Source organism: Myodes glareolus, chromosome 6 (assembly GCF_982192425.1).
Source record: "Myodes glareolus chromosome 6, mMyoGla1.1, whole genome shotgun sequence".
NCBI classification, from domain to species: domain Eukaryota; kingdom Metazoa; phylum Chordata; class Mammalia; order Rodentia; family Cricetidae; genus Myodes; species Myodes glareolus.
Genome location: NC_142031.1, coordinates 51,180,896 through 51,198,178, shown reverse-complemented (window position 1 = coordinate 51,198,178; position 17,283 = coordinate 51,180,896). Strand labels below are relative to the sequence as shown.

The window sequence follows — 17,283 nt, the reverse complement described above, 5'->3', positions numbered from 1 at the left end:
AGAAATATTTCCTTTTTTTTCTTTTTTCCAAGACAGGGTTTTTCTGTAGCTTCAGAGCCTGTCCTGGAACTAGCTCATCTAGAACAGACTGGCCTCTAACTCACAAAGATCTGCCTGCCTCTGCCTCCAGACTGCTGGGATTAATAGGCGTGCACCACCACCACCCAGCTACAACAGGAATATTTCTAAGTGAACAGAATATTCTATATGCCTTGTGGTCCTTTTGTTTGGTGGCAACGTTGTTTTAGGGTTGGGAATGGTTTGAGAGAAAACCTTCCCAAGGTCCCATAAGTGTCTGAGCATAGATCTAGCTGCTTTACACAATCCTTACGTGGAACACTCTGCTATACCCAGCGTGCTTTGCCCTGAATGTGGAGAGGCTCTCCACAGGTGCTCACCTGTCTCCATCCCGCAGGGCTTTCATCTGTTTCCCAATGATGCATGCAAACAGAGGGCCAGTGCGGGCCCCCAGCAGGAAGGTTTCAGTCAGGCCTCCCATCCAGACGTCGATGTTGTCTGCGTGCTTGTACAGCTCCATGATCTTGTTGACCACAGTTTGGTTGGTAATGGCCCTGCTCAGCTCAGCTGGTGTTTCCAGGCGTGACAAGCCACAGAACTTTCTCCATTCATTGTAGCCTGTACAAGAAAGAGAGGCTAGGTCTGTTTTTATAGGGATTTAGGGTTCGCTAATCTACCCTATTGATCCCTGGAAGGCAGAGTTGCAGAGACAGTCCTGTCTGCCATTCCCTGATGCAGAGTGAGCGTTGTGTTATTGTGGTATGACTTACAGCCCTATGGAATTAAACAGGACAGGCCATGCAACACAGACTTAGGGTTCTTATAAAGAGTGTATCTTGGGGTGGATTAGGATAGAAAAGGAGCCAAGTCAAGATACTTTAGTGGGTTCATACTATTATTGGATCAGCCTTCTCCTACTGAACTCTGGTGACAGCCCCACCCTCTTCAGACTTGTTGATGCTCCAGGAGGACACTGAGACTCATGGAGAACAAGAGCACACCAGCACACACACACACACACACACACACACACATTTACACACATATACACACACATTCACAAACATAGGCACTCTCTTATACACAAAAAGTGAAGAAAAATCAGCAGTGAGAATTTAAAAACTGGTTTGTGAATGCTGCCATCCAATGGTATTGAGTTAATCCTTAATGACAGCAGCTCCTTCCATTCTGATTCAGAAGAAGCTGGTATCTGTTTAATGAGGGTGGTGTATGTGTACGTGTGTGTGTGTATTTATAGTTGATACAGCTAATCACCATACCACCTTTTTCAGAGCCATAGCTCCTGAACTTCCTGGTCAACGAGTCTGTTCCACCTCGACTCAGGGTCTGCTGTGCACGCTGGACCCAGTGAGTGGCATCTCACCGGTCATTCTCTCTTTTTCCCTCTAATTCCAATGGGTCATCTCAGTTATCTTTCTCAGGTAGAAAGGTATAGCAAGGTAACAGGCTCCTCCTTTCCTATCTCCCCAGTTCTGATGAATTCCATAGCATTTCTACTTCATCACAGTCTGTTTTAGGGCAGTCCTCCCAGATCCCACAATCTCATGACAAACAAAGTAAAATCAGCGGATTTGATTTATCTAAAAACATATATCCCCACCGAGGTTGGGGAATACAGCAGTTACTTCATTAACTATCTGCTTGAAGGGTCATTTACTTTCAGGATAGCTGAGGCCCAAAATGTGAGTGAATCACACCCAGAAATTGGGAGAGAGATTTTTTTCAAGGGCCATACGCGGCAGCTGTATGCTTCCACAGCTCAGAGAAGCAAGTGCACCAAGTTCAGGGTGAAGTACAAATGGTGTGTGGTCTTCCAGCACAAGCCAAGGGGACTTTTTCTATAGCTTCCCTGTATGGATTTGCTCTTCAGACCCAAGTTACTATCATCTTTTTTTTGGCTGTGGTGAGGGAAGAATGATACAGGACAGCACCAACTACACCCTGCAATTGGGACTTCAGAATGGCAACCACAGTAATAGCCCTTGAACTTGGGGCTTTTTCTGCTGCATGTACTTAGGGCAGAGGATACTGGCCACTGGTCCTCTGAGTGGGTCACTGGGTTAGACAAAGCATCATTGTAGCATCTCCTGGGGAACCCTGGGACTCCACAGATTCCTGTGGGAGGGACTCCAACAGGATCCTGGGAGAGGCTGCAGTTCTGTAGTTGGATGCTCAACAAGACTGGGACTTGTCCCCAGGCCATACAGGGAAACACACATCTTAAATACAAATTATAGAAAGGCACACAGACTCTGATGTGGTGCTCACAGGGTGCAGGGCAGTCGGTTTACAGGTAGATATGTAGTTACAGGGCGGGCAAATACCTATAATCCCAGTTACTAGAAAGGCTGAAGCAGAAAGATCATGAGTATGAATCTAGGCTGAGCAACATAGCAAAACCTCATATAAAAACACAAAACCCAGCCAACTGAACAAGAAAACACAAATCTATTCCTTTGAAGCTGGCAGTGCAATAGATTTGTGGGTGTATTTCACTTTACCCCAGACAATGAACCCCACAGTCCTTCCCTCAACACATACCGAGGCATACCATCTAGAGACCAGACAGACCTGGTAAGCCATGGTCACGGCCCCTCTGCAAGTTGAGCGATGCCAGATCCAAGGTGCCAGCATTAGACAATACAAAGAGCTTCTCGGTCAGCTCCTCGTTCATCAGCTGCTCCTGGACCTGCAGCTTCGCTGGCCTTGCCAGGAGGCCTCTCACTATTGGGTCCAAACCACCTGAAAACAAATCATACACAGGTCAGAGAGGTCCCTAAGTCCCTGCTGAGTTCTGGGGACAATAGATTCTCAGTTACAAAGCAGGTTTATTCTTAACCATTGTCTGTGCAGCTTCCCCAAATCACCTTTTGCAGTTCCGAAAGTGTTCCAGGTTCCTTAGGACACTGTGGTTATTGGCAGCTTAGTGCCGCGGCTGCACCTACAACACCTTGGGGCCTAGACGTGTGCAGGGCTACATTACTGAGATTCATCATTATTTATTTTTCAGCAGCAGAATGTTTAGAAAAATGATTTTTAACTTTCCTAATGCTGCAATCCTTTAATAATACAGTTCCTCAAGTTGTGGGGACCCCCCAACCATAAATTTATTTTCATCGTTACTTCAAAACTAATTTTACTACTGTTATGAATCATAACATCTGTGAATATAAACATCTGTGTTTTCCAGTGGTCTCAGGTGAGACCCCAGGGAAATGGTCTTTTGATCCCCAAAGGTGTCATCAGTTCAGATTGAGAACTGCTGGTTTAGAGCCCAGGGAAATAGTCTCTGGACTCCACTGTCTGGAGCAGTGAGATGCGGCCTGGTTCTGGTAAACTCTGTTTCTCACGAACCTTGCCCTGTTACCCACTGAAGTCTGGGTTATCCTCATAGAAGGCCTCAAAGGAAGCAAACCACCCAGCTCCCAGGTCTTGCCTACTGAACTCAGAATTACATGCAATAGCATAAACTAAGAGGCCAGATACCTTAGGTGCCCACCAAAGGCAAATTTATAATACATTTTGAGTTGGATAGGGTGACCTGGGAAGATCCCAAGCGTCTCTCCTCATGTTCTGCAAGGTAGCAACTTATAGTGAGGGAACATACTGTCAGCTGACATCATCTCCACCCTCCACCGTCCCCGAACTTACTCTTGAGACCGTTTAAAAATTATCAGAGGGAGAGAAAGAACATAGGAAGAAGAATAGAAAGTAAAAATGTGAAAAAACAATCCTCCAGAGAACTACAGTTTTTTTTTATTTCGTTTTTGCAAAATGCCAGCAACCTGCAGCTCACAGGGCTGGTCTCATCAGAGAACAGGTACAGTTCTTGGTGATGAAAAAATTGACAGCACCCATCTATGAGGCGCAACTACCAAGACACTACTACCTGTCTGTCTGCTGAGTGGGAATGTGGTGGGAGGAGGAGGGAGAAAGAGGAGGACAAGGAGGAGGAGAGAGAGGACAGAGAGGGAGAGATAGAGAGGAAAAAGGAGAAAGAGAGAAAGAGAGGAGAGATAGAGGGAGAAATAGGTAGAGGAGAGATAGAGGTGAGAGAGAGAGAGAGAGAAGAGGGAAAGATAGAGAGGGAGGGAGAGGAAAGAGAGAGGGAGAAAAAGAGAGTGTGTGTGTGTGTGTGTATGAAAGAGAGAGAGAGAGAGAGAGAGCACTCTGTACCTAGATAATTTATTCTGAATACTAAAGAGCTCCAGATGTGAGCCAAGGCATTTCTCAGGAAATTTCACCTTTTAAAAACCTTTGAGCACTGCTCTGGAGAATGGCTCAATCAGTAACGTACAATGCAAGGCAGGCCCAAAAATCTGAATTTGCTCCTCAGAACCCAGGGGAATAATGTATGTTGTGGGAGTAACTTCCGCTGCCTCAACCAATAGTCGCTGAAATACGAGCCCACAGTGCAGCGGGGAGCGACTTCCGCTCTGTCAGCCAATAGCTGCTGAAATACCAGCCCACTGGGGCGTGGTATATTTCTCTTTTAAAAAGAGAAGCATATCCGGATCAGGCCCTCTTGGTTCCGGCTCTTGGTTCCGGTGCTTGCTCCTGGCTCCTGCTCCCAGCTCCTGCGACTAGGCTCCCTTCCTGACGGTTTATGGTGTATGTAAGTTTTACCCCCCAAAATAAATAACCCCTTAAAACATAACTGGTGTGGGATTGATTCGCCGATAATTGTAAGGTGTAATGGTGAGAGCTTGTAATTCTGATCTTGTGGAGGCAGAGACAGGGTGATTCTTGTGGCCCACTGTTCAGTCAGTCTAGATTAATTGGTGAACTTCGGGTCAATGAGAGACCTTTCTCAAAGGAAGTAGATTGCTTTCCTAAGAATGACACCGGAGACTGTCTTCTAGCCTGTATTTGCACACACATGCACCAGAACACACGCAAAAAAACATGCCACATATTTACATGTGTGAAAAAGGTTTTGAATATATTTATGTGCTCTAAATAATACTGAAAAATTAGGTAGCATTCACATATCCAGCCAGCATCGAAGGTAAAGTCTCACACTGGGCCACCCTGGGTGTGCTTAGCTATAGGATCATGTCAGGAGGACAAGCATACCTTCCTGGATCAGCCTCCAGGGCCTGAAAAAGACATCATGCAGCTGCAGCCTGGGAAGGTCTGTGTGGTCCTGGAAGTCAGTATCTAGCCGTCTCACGAGTGGATGGACTGCGGCGTGGCCAAAGCGGAAAGCGGCAGTAGAGAAGACATTGGAAACTGTAGGGTTCACAGTGGGGTCGTAGCCTTCATAGGGGCCCACGTACTGCCTGAAGGCATCAGGACCCAGGATCTTAGGGATATAATCCCTCATGGTGATGATCTACAGAGAAGGAGACAGGTGTTTTCTGAGCAGGGATGGTTTTCAGCAACGCCCAAGGATGCCTGCAGGCCAATTGGAGATTAAGATAAAGCAGTAGGGAGAAAGTCTGCCAGGGGCATCCTTGTGATAGAACATCATAAAATTGGCAAGCTTCCAAAAGGAGGACACAGTCCACAGATGAAGGCAGAGGTGTGGGGGGGACATGCCCATCAGGTAAGGCACAACCCATAGGATGTTTTAAAATAAATACAAGTAGAGAAGAGACTTTAGGTTGACGAGGGTGATACAGCAATCTGAGAGCATCTTTCCTGTTCATTGAGACAATTATCTCTTTCCTATCAAGAATAGGCCGCTGGATGATTAATGTTCAGGTCAGCAGAGATCCTCAGATATGCAGAACCACACCCTCTATTTTACAATTATTGGGCTTGTGTAAGGGCATCCCAGACAGAGAAGCCCCACCACCAATACTGCAGAGATTTACTCAGAAGAAACATGCAACCAGGGCCCTCACTCATCACATTATTTTTGCACACGTGAATGGTCACTTGTGGTTCCTTGTACCTTCCTTGGGTAACTGGCCAACTCTCACTTAGACAGTCTAAACTCTGGAAGAGGCAGTAAGGAAAGAGAGTCCTCCTGGGATTACTCCTGGGACTTTAACCTCTGTAGAAACTCCATACACATTCACGGGATACGTACACTTGCTAGGACACTCTCGCTGCTTGGAAAGCAGAACGAGAAGTACTAGGCCTACACTCCTCTCCCTATGGAGCTGACACCTTGACTTGAAAAGTATGATCACACATTGGCCCATGTTTAATTAAACAATGGACCACTTAGATGATGGGCATCCAATTCTATACACAGCAGCAGAAAAATATATACCAGTGAGTAAAAGTACAACCAAAGATACACAAAAGTCACTGAAGGAATATAAGAAACACAAAATGAACTTTGTTAAGTAGATTTGCCACACGGCATACTTTAATATATAACTCATATATTGCAAAATAGAAGCTGCAATGCTGTGATCTCACCATTGGTGCTTAGTGAACTTGATATTAATTTACATACTTCAAGACTGTGATGAAAAAAGAGATGAAACAAGCTTTTTGTCCCCTTGAAACCAAGGTCAGGATTTTGACAACTTCTTATAACACTTGCTACAATATCACAGGGTCTAACCTTCTTGGGAACCAGCCTACATGCATGTATTCTGAGACTAGAGGAATTGCAGACTTCACCACACAGCTTTCATTCCTAGGGTTTCTCTCCAGTATGAATTCTTTCACGACTTTGAAGATAAAGATGACTGGGCTGTACAAAGTCTTTCCCACATTCATTGCATTTTTAGGGTTTCTCTAGTGTGTATTCTTGTATGTATTCAAAAATGACTATGACATGCAAAAGCTTGACCACACTGACTACATTCATAGGTTTCTCTCCAGTATGTGTTCTTCTATGTATTTGTAGAGTACACTGTGTAGAGAAGGTTTTACCACATTCATTACATTTGTAGGGATTCTCTCCAGTATGTGTATTTTATGTCTTTGGAGACCACGTGAAGGAGTTAACATATTGTTTACATTTACAAGTTTCTCTCTAGTATGACTTATTTCATGACTTGGAAGATGACTGTGGCATGGAAAGGCTTTACCACATTGAGTATATTCACAGGGTTTCTTTCCAGTATGACATCTCACACGCTTGTGAAGATAAATTGGCTCACATGAAAGATCTACCACATTCATTACACTGATGAATCTTTTCACCGGGATGAATTATTTTTCGACTTTGTCTGATTGTAAAGAGGCATCAGACCTCAAGGTTTGATGGCTTTCTTTACATTGTTATTCTTCTTCATTATGGGTTCCTTTTTGTCTTTGAAGATACCTGTGATGGGAAGAGCTTTTAGCCCATGACTCACATGTGCAGTACCTCCTTTTCACGTGAGTTTTTCACATACTTGAAGAGAACTGGAAAAACTCAGAGTTTTACCACACTGCTTTCGTTCATGATTTTTTTCTAGACTGTGAGTCCTACTACATTTGCATGCTGAGTCAGGTCAAACAAGAATTTCCACATTCCTCGGGCTCAAAGGACTCTTCTTCGGTGAGTTTTTGATGTATTCTCAATGAAGTTGGAAAATTAATTAACTGCAAGGTTGTATCATACTAATCAAGTCTACTTCAGGTGGGGGATTCTATATATCTTCTCATTGTTCAACGAAAGACAAGTCCATTGCTTCTTTACATACTCCTGTTCTCACAAGACCTCTATCCAGTGTGACATCTGGAATACCTTCCACATCTTCTCTAACTTTTACAGTGTCCTTCAATATGCTCTTCCCAGGTGTAGCCTATCGCAGTGAGGTTCCTGAAGGTTTCCAGTATCACACCTTTGCAGAGATTCTTCTGCGAAGGATCCACCAAAGCCCACTCTTCCCAAGGGAAGTCGATACAAACATCATCGTTGGTCACTGCATTCCCAGTGCGGGTGTCACACTTGTCTGGACTCCCCAGACAGCAGAGCCCACAGTGCAGCACGTGGACCAACTTCTCTCAGGTCTACTCTCTTCTCTAACCCAGTGTAACACAGGCACAGACCTACGACTAGAAATAGACATATAGAACACAATCCACTCCAGAAACATCCACACAGAACAGGTGCACAGCACAGTTTGAACTCACAGAGACAAACACTCAGACACACAACACACAAAATACTGAGCCCAGATACAGTATACACAGTGCACAGGATTCCCTAAGCAGAGCTGATAGACACCCAATGTATACCTCTGTGTACATACAGGTTCTGGAGTATTTGGACATTTCTATGGGGCTGGTAAAGATGTTCCAACCCCTGATGCTCCCTGTCTTTGTGTCCTCCTTACTCCCAGCAACCCATGGGCTAAGGCCTGGTCTTCAGGTGCCTGAGCCATGGTAGGGCAGGCACTCCTGGGCTGCCCCTTACAACTGAAGAAGTCTGGACAGGGAAGGATCCTGGAGCAGAAATTAGCACAGAGGCCTTGGAAGGGTGTTGCTTACTGGCTCGCTTCCTATGACTTGCTCAGCATACCTATTCTTTTTTTTTTTGAAGTAATTTTATTAAATTATAAAAAGTTTCCATTTACGCCCCTCCTCCCAACGCCCTCCCACTCCCCCCTCCCTCTCCTCCACCCTCTTTGTCCCCAAGGGCAGTCAGGGTCTCCTGCCCTGTGGGAAGTCCAAGTTCCTCCCTCCTCCCTCCAGGTCCAGGAAGGTGAGCATCCAAACAGACTGGATCCCAAAAATCCAGTATATGCAGAGAAATTAAACACTCTGTCCAAAGAAAACAGCAAATCCAACAAATTCTCATCACAAAACATTCAGGAACTGTGGGACACAATAAAAAAACCAAATCTAAGAATAATTGGAGTAGAAGAAGGAGAAGAATTGCATTTCAAAGGTCCAGAAAATATACTCAACAAAATTATAGAAGAAAACTTTCCCATCCTAAAGAACGATATTCCTATGAAGGTTCAAGAAGCATACAGAACACCGAATAGACTGGATCAGAAAAAAACATCCCCTCGTCATATAATAATCAAAACACAAAGCATTCAGACTAAAGAAAGGATATTGAGAGCTGCAAAGGAAAAAGGTCAAGTAACTTATAAAGGTAAACCTATCAGACTTACACCAGACTTCTCGATGGAAACCATGAAAGCCAGAAGGTCCTGGATAGAGGTACTGCAGAAACTAAGAGACAATGGATGCAAACCCAGACTACTTTACCCAGCCAAGCTATTGTTCACTATCAACGGAGAAAACAAAATATTTCAGGATAAAAACAAATTTAAACAATACATAGCTACTAATCCAGCATACCTATTCTTATAGAACCCAGTACCAGCAGTTCAGACACCCCCTAACATGGGCTGGGCCATCCCCAATTGATCACTAAATGAGAAAATATCCTACAACTGTGATGTGGCAGGTGATGTATGCTTTGAATATGTTTTATTCCCATTGGTTAATAAGGAAGCTGCTTTTGGCCACTAGCTTAACAGAATATAGCCAGGCTGGAAGATATATATATATATATATATATATATATATATATATATATATATATATATATATATATATATCATCCAGAGAGAGAGAAAGAGAAAGAGAGACCGAGTCAGGGAGATGCCATGTAGCCCTGCTGAAGACAGACGCAGGGAACAAACTTTACCCAGTAAGACACAGCCACGTGGTGATACACAGATTAATGGAGATGGGGTTAGTTTAGGATATAAGAGTTAGCCAGAAATATGCTTAAGCTTTTGGTCAGTGTTGCAATTAATATAATTTCTGTTGGTTATTTCAGTTCTGGGCAGCTGGGAACGAACAAGCAGCCTCCCCCAACACAGCTGGATCTCAAGGAGGCATTTCCTCAGCTGAGGCTCCTTCCTCTAAGGAAGCCACAAAGCCACGCAGTATACTTCCCCAGTGTTTCTATGAGAACACAGGGGCGATGCCAAGTGCCTAGCACAGAGCCTGTTCTAATCTGACAATGGAGGAAGGTTAATATAGAGCAGTGGTTCTCAACCTTCCTAACATTGTGACCCTTTAATACAGTTCCTTATGTTGTAGTGACCCCATCCACTAAAATTATTTCATTGCTATTTTATAACTGTAATTTTGCTAGTGTTATGAATCATAATGCAAATAGCCGATAAGCAGCCCCTGATGGGATTGAGACCCACAGGTTGAGAACTGGAATAGAGTAAAATAACTCATTTTTCCATAACAACCAAGTGAGACTGTGGAGTTAGTGCTGCGTTTTTCCTTCCTTCCTTCCTTCGTTCCTTCCTTTCTTCCTTCCTTCCTTCCTTCATTCCTTCCCCTCTCTACCCCTCCCCTCTCCTTCCCTCTCCTTCTTTCCTTTCTTGTATGATTTTCGATGTCACACAACTGATAAATGACCCACAGGAATCTTCATTTAAGATCCTCTGGCTTTTTAAAAAGAATCATAAAATAGAGTTTTAAAAACTTGCTCTTAACCTAGACAACAAAGGAAACCCTCAGAGAGACATACAGGGATCTACATAGGAAGGAGAAAAAGACAAGATCTCCTGAGTAAACTGGGAGTGTGGGAGTCATGGAGAGGGTAGAAGGGGAGAGAGGAGGAAGGCAGAGGAGTGGAGAAAATATACAGCTCAATAAAAACAATCAAATAAAAAAAAAGTATATAGTGAGGAGATCAAGGCAAGCCTGGGCTACATAGACTCAGTCTAACAAAAATCCAGCTTCTAAATGTAGCTATGCACTCAACTATACCCATAATCCATTTCAGGAAAACTCTTGAGATGCCACTGATTGCAAAGTGTGTCAGTATTTCACATACAAATAAATAGGGAGTAGAAATGTTAACTAGAAAATCTTGCATTTGGAGATCTTAAAACAAGTCTGAGCATGGATGGGAAGATGGGTGTCATCCCTGACAACCTGGTTCTTTTACTGCAGTCTTGGGTGCCAGGGTAGCTCTGCTCCTCAGCAGCTGGGAACCTTGGGAAAAACGCTTCTAGAAACTGCATGTCTCGGACATGAAGCATTGCGACTTTTCACTCTGTTACTGACAGAATTAAACACGACCTTGTTCTAGTATTAAACAAGTGCCCAGTGCTTGCTTAGCTGTATCGCTGATGTTGCTGCTGCAAGCATGGAAATCAAGACATTAAGGATTCTTAAATGCCTTTCTTTAATCTACATGAGTTTGCTTAGTCTCAGTTGCCAAACCTTAAGACGTTGTTTGAGGTAAGCAGTCATGGCTCTGCTTCCTCAGTGCCTTAGCTCTCTGGAAACAAAAAGACATCATCTTCTAAGATGGAGCCACAGCACCCTCCTAAACTGAAGAACAGCCCGACACCTAGGAGCCGATGACTCAATCACAGTGGATAACAGTCTGCATATAATGCTTCGTATGACATTTCCATGCTCCCGGCTCATTTTTGCTTAAAGGGAGAAACCCACCTACCATCTGCTTCCCTGCTAGCTCCTTAAGATCCCGAGGTGTTTAGCTGACAATCTTTGCCTGGGAGAAGTAACACAACGGAATGTCCTGCAGTCGCTGCATGTTTCCAGACAGCTGGTGAGCTCAGCTAACAAGAGAAGGGAAGCTGGTGTCCTCTGTGGACCAGGCTTCTGTGGACCAGGCTTCCGTGGATGAGTCACCCGCCACTGACCATAGAGGACGGCTATAGAGTCAAACTCCTGTAAACCACAGGCAGGACCTGAAGACAGCCCTGGAGCATACACAGGGCCGGGTGGTAAATCAGACCACACACAGATAAGGAGCCCAGAAAACAATCCATGGCCACGGGCAGCTCCTCAGTCACACCAAAGCTTTTCTCATCGTTACTCTGTAGCGATCCTTACAGGGTAGCGAATGCACAACTAAGATTTTTTTTCACCCTAAAAACTGTCAAGATTTAAAGAATAAGCACATGATAGTTATTATCTAACAATAAAAAAATTAGCACGTAGTTAATCAGGGCTGTGTTGCCAGAACTTTCTGTCAGCGCTAATCATTTTTATTGTTTTTTTTTTTACCTGAGTTTTTGGATTTCTGACTGCTTGTTGACTAGTAATAACTTACAGGTTCATAGATATGATTACCCAGTAGTTCTTTCTAAAGACGACCCATGTTCTTAAACTGAAAAGCTCACAATGCATGATTAGTATAGAAAGTAGGCGAGGATGGTCTAAGATGACATCAGTATCCATCATTCATGAAAGAGCTACAAGGAATATCTTAAGTGCTCCATAAATGATCATTCGGCTAGCTTAATAAAATATCAGTTTCTATTAGAAATAAAGAAAAACTGATTCTTAATTTAACTTGACAGACTTAGGATCTCCATTATTACCAAAACACAAACATGCCAGAATCCAGCTTTGTGCCCACTTCATAGGGCTGCTCCAAGGAGTATGCGGGCTGCACTCTGTGAGGCTCTGAGGGTTATGGTTGCCAGGTAGCCAGTGAACCGACCTGTTGCTGCCAGTCACAGTTGTGGCTGCAGAAGGTCTGTGGTTCTGTCGCTACTCTGGGTGATCCAGTGCTGGGAGGATGGAGCCAAGAGGAGGCCCCTAGTGCCGGGAGTGTTTTGCTCACAAATACGTGTGCCTTGGATGTCCCCATTTGAATATCCCAAGGTGATCCTGCCGGAAACTCAGAGAAACCATGATAGTCCTGCTGGAAGCCACTGTTAACTGTTAAATCCACAGTGACCCTGCCCAACACCGCTAGGGCTCTCACAGTGGCCTCACAGACACGCCTTAGGGGTACGCACTAGGTTCCTGTCTGTACAGCCCTCCACCCCCATGCCATGGTACGCACCTGATGCAGCGCGCCCACCACCTTTCGAGCCTCCTGATAGGAAGTCTCAGCGCTCCAGTGTGGGTTGATGGCCTTGAACGTAGCAGCCAAGCGGTTGTGCTCACGCAGCCACAGGGTGTGTACGGCTGCCAGGGCAGGGACCTCGCTTGCGCGGCCGTCGCCAGCCAGGAAGCAGGGAGTCCGGGTGGTACGTGGGGCACCGGGCTCTGGAGCACAGGCAACAGATGCGAAGGGCAGGTAGGTGCGGCCTGAGTCTAGGTGGCGTGTGTTGACACGCAACAGGCCTGCGGAGCTGCTCCAGTTGCGCAGCTGCTTCTCGGCGCCAGGGGAGCTGCCGTACACAGTGGATGCGTCAAGGAAGGAGGTCAAACCGTTCATCTGCTGCCTAGGATTGGCCACAGACAAGTTGCCGAAGAGAGCTCCTTGGTCCCCAGTGCCACAAGCAGCTGAGGAGCGGTAGAAAGGCAAGCAGGCCGTGGTCCCCGAGGAGTTTGAGGGAAGCTGTAGCAAAAAGGAGACTAGATATCAGCTTGGAATCTTGGGTCCCTTTATAATCTTAAATCATAAAATAAATGTGTGTTGATTATGATATGGAGTAAGGGGTAACAATTATTGCTGGTTCAGAGTACGCACATTGCATGCCTGGGAATTGTAGGGTAGTTTGCACATACAAAATAATGTTTTTCACAGGAGCCCATTGAATATCCAAGGAGCATATGTAGGAAGCTTCTGGGGACAGGTCAAGCAAAGGAGACTTTGTATTTCATTTCAGGTTTTTTTTTCTGTATAATTTTTAGAAAGACACGTTGTTTCATAATCAAGGATGAGTGTAGGGAAACTACCTGTATGGGGAAGCAGGGATTTTGGTTCTCACAGGTCAGCTGGCAGTCGACACCACCCCAGAAGGCCGCTGTGCTGGTGCTCTGTGGCGTGAGGGCAATGTCATGATCGATGTACTGTCCCCAGGCTGTCAGGAAATCAGAGTACTGGTCATCCTCCGTCACAGCCTCATTTGAAACTTGAATGAGGTGCCTCGTCACTTCCCGTACCTGGAGGAGGAGAACAGATAGCAATGACGTAGACAGATTGCATTGTAGTCGATAAAGGAGACCTTGGGGTTTTCAATGTACAGTGAGGGTCTTGTTTACAGCTCCAGAGAGCCCCGGGGAAGACCTGTCATTGTAGACATGATGGGAAGAGCCAAGATGGAAGATCGACACATCTGGACTTTGAAACCTGCCCTGATTTGTGATGTCTGGGGCCTGTTAGGTCAGTTCTCAGAGCCTTAGGAAGTACATATAAAATATGTAAGTAGACAGAAAGCGATCAGGTCCCAGGCCTTTGTGGGAAGGTGTGTGAAGAACACAGATAGCCCACGACTCTCAGCCCTCAACTACAGGGTTCTGACCAAGGTCTTAGTTCCTGAAGAGTTGTCTGACTGATCTCCCTGCCATTGAGGAGCAGCCATTCTCTCTCTGTTCCTTTCCTTCCTCCCTGTCCCAGGATAGTGCTATTACCAGGACTGTAAGGAAGATGTATTTTGGGAACAGAAAGAAGCTTTGCCTATTTCATAAGTTGATTCTCTCTTTCCACTATGGGGTCCTGGGAGCCAAACTCAAACTTGCACGACAAGCGCGTTTACCAGGTGAGCCATTTTGCCAGCCACAGGTCTAGATGAAGAGAATTTGTTCCCAGGTAAGTCCCACGCAGAATCTCCCCCTGTAGGACAGACTTCAGTGGCCTCCAATGGTAAGATCTGGGTTGGAAAGACCTTGAGTGTTGTGACAAAGTGGGACCCGTGGTGTGGGCACCCATGGTTGGATGGATAGATGTGAGGCTCTGGGGATCAGAAAGTAGATGGTGATGGGCAGAAGAACACCTCCAAATATGTCTGTGTTAAAATATATAACCTGTATGCATGGCTAGATCAAAGACCGTGGGACACAGAGATTTTTACAGGTTTTCAAGAATATTCTCACCGCATGGGTCTTTATGTTTTGAGAGCCTTCTTGACTGTGGTCAAGAGCTGGGGCTTGGGGTGGAAGACTTGGAGAGATACCACATTGCTATGTGACAGAGGAGCCATAAAGCAAGGGTGTGAGCAGTCTTTAGAAGTTAGAGAAGACGAGGCTCAAGAGATGTTTCTGTGGTAAAAGCACCTGCCTTGCATATGCAAAGCACTGGGCTTTGACCCTCAGTATCCCATTCACAAACGATCCGGAAAAGACAAGGAGATGGATTTTCTCCCAAGGACCTTTAAAAGGACACGGTCCTAAGAGGCCTTGCTTTTGGCCTACAAAACTGGAGTTAAAAATTTTGTATTCGTATGAGCCTGTAAACTTGGATTACTCTGTTAGAATAAGCTCAAGAAATGAACAGGCTACATGTAAACATACTTGGGTGCTGATTCTTATAAATAATATCATATATAAACAGACAAGAATTTGTAGAATCTTAGTATCAGCACAGGGCTCGGAAGACTTTAGGATTTGAACTGGTCCAATGGCAAACACATGAGAGGCAAGAGAAACATCTTGTTTACATGTAGACAGGAATAGCATGCTTTCTCAGTGAACCTTGGTACCCACCCAACTCCACCTGATGGCCCCCACCAACTGCTAGGAACACTTGGCCCTCTCAAAAAAAGACATCTGAAAAAAACTGAAAAACCACTGGAGAGCTTTGTGATGGTAAAGGTGTCGGCCCACAGCTTACTGGGTTAGTCTCTCCCTTCTGATCCTGATTTTCTCTATGCTGAGCTGAGTACTGGGATGGAATACATTTTGAGAAGTCTCTTGTAGGAAGGAGGCCACTTGTTCGTCCCGGCTGCCCAGAACCAAAATAATCACACAGAAACCATATTAATTAAATCATTGCTTGGCCCATTAGCTCTAGCTTATTATTGCCTGACTCTTAAATATTAATTTAACCCATTTCTATTAATCTGTGTATTGCCACGTGGCTGTGGCTTACCTGGTAAAGTTCCATCTGGCTCCTGTGGGGCTACATAGCTTCTCTCTGCCTCTGCCTCCTTCCTCCCAGCATTCAGCTTAGTTTTCCTGCCTAGCTCTATTCCCCTATGGCTCTGCTATAGGCCCAAAGCAGTTTCTTTATTCATCAATGGTAATCACCGCATCCAGAGGGGACTCCCATCATTCTGTTGTGGAATGTAGCTTAAAAGCAAATGTTGACCTATATCCATTGACATGAAGAGTCAAACTAGAGACAAAATGAACCATGCTTTGATGAAGTAGAACAATGGATCCAATAGTACATGTCGGACCAAAGGATCAGTAGAAAATGAATGTGTATCTCAAATAAATGTGCCTCTGATAGTAAAGTGGTAGCCAGCATCTGTATATACGTAGTGTACAGTAGTGAATTCATTAGTGAATGTGTCTCTGGCTGCATCTTGTCTTCAACCAAAGAGTAGAAGAATTGATTTGAGAATATTAAAGTGTATATCCAGAGGAAAGGTGTCAAATTAGACAACAGTAACTTTAAATCTCAGTTGCTCTCCTTGCTAGCTGGCCATGTGTGGCTTGCTAGCAGAGCCACACAGATAGGTTTACACCTCAGGGTTCTAGCTTCTGAGGAAGTCTGGGAACACAAGGTGTTGTATGAGTTCCTAAGGATACAAAATCATCCCAGTAGCTGCCATTGCTTTCCAAGGCTGCAGGGAGTATGTCGGCATTATGGAAAATCTGTCCCTGTCCCGCTGAAATAGGTTCTAAATGAGTACCAACTGGGGGTAGTGGGAAGCCATGGTATAAGAAGTCAGGGTTCCAGCCTCTGGGCTGACTGAAGCCATCTTCATAGGCAGGAGGCAGCCATCTTGCTAGGGCTGTGTTGGAGGCGCCCCATCTGGGGTGATCTCTGTGGAAACAAATGAAGGGATGTGTCTGAGACAGAAGAGAATAAGGAAACCTCGGGTTCTTAATACAGCATAGCTCACTCACGATGATGCACTCGGCCTCTAAGTCTCCAGGTTGTCCCTATCAGCTGATCCTCTGGATGGGCTTCCCTGGGGTTTGTGGAGGGAACTGATTCGTAGGACCTTAGTCTATAACCTTCTTGAGTGGTACTCCTTCCTTGAGGATGTCTTTCTGCTGGTAGCCTCCTTATGCTGTCCCTTCCCAGGTGCCATCCTGAGGCTTCTCTCCAAAGAAGGACACTCATCTTTCTAGAAATTGCTGTGGGTTCCCACCCAGAGGACAGAAATTTGGGGTATTCAAAGTTACTTTCTGAAAATATTGTCCTATTTAAGCATCTTTAATCAAGACCCATACAAGATCCTTGTGCTGACTAGGATGATATTTCTAATAGAAATAAGTACTCAGGAAATTACCAAAGTGTTCTAAATTCAGAAATGAGAGGACTGCCAAAGGAACACATGTTAAAATGCACATTTGGATTCAAAATAAAATTAAACCCTTTTCTGAATTAATTGCTTTGACAAAAGAATGAACACCATCACCCAGGCTAAAGGGGGATGTTTTCTACACCCAAACTAATCTGTGATTTTATTCTTTGGTCAA

General features: G+C 44.8%; 1 protein-coding gene across 1 annotated transcript in view; it reads right to left on the bottom strand.

The window, feature by feature from the left end:
- The window catches only part of Tpo (thyroid peroxidase), a 77,659-nt gene that overhangs the window by 21,693 nt on the left and 38,683 nt on the right, over positions 1-17,283 (bottom strand). The window contains exons 7-12 of the mRNA XM_085691314.2: positions 16,492-16,621; positions 13,588-13,794; positions 12,746-13,246; positions 5,116-5,374; positions 2,611-2,781; positions 399-636 (exon numbers count right to left, since the gene is read on the bottom strand). Of these exons, the coding sequence (XP_085547440.2) occupies positions 399-636; positions 2,611-2,781; positions 5,116-5,374; positions 12,746-13,246; positions 13,588-13,794; positions 16,492-16,621 (1,506 nt within the window). The remainder of the gene's footprint in view (positions 1-398; positions 637-2,610; positions 2,782-5,115; positions 5,375-12,745; positions 13,247-13,587; positions 13,795-16,491; positions 16,622-17,283) is intronic.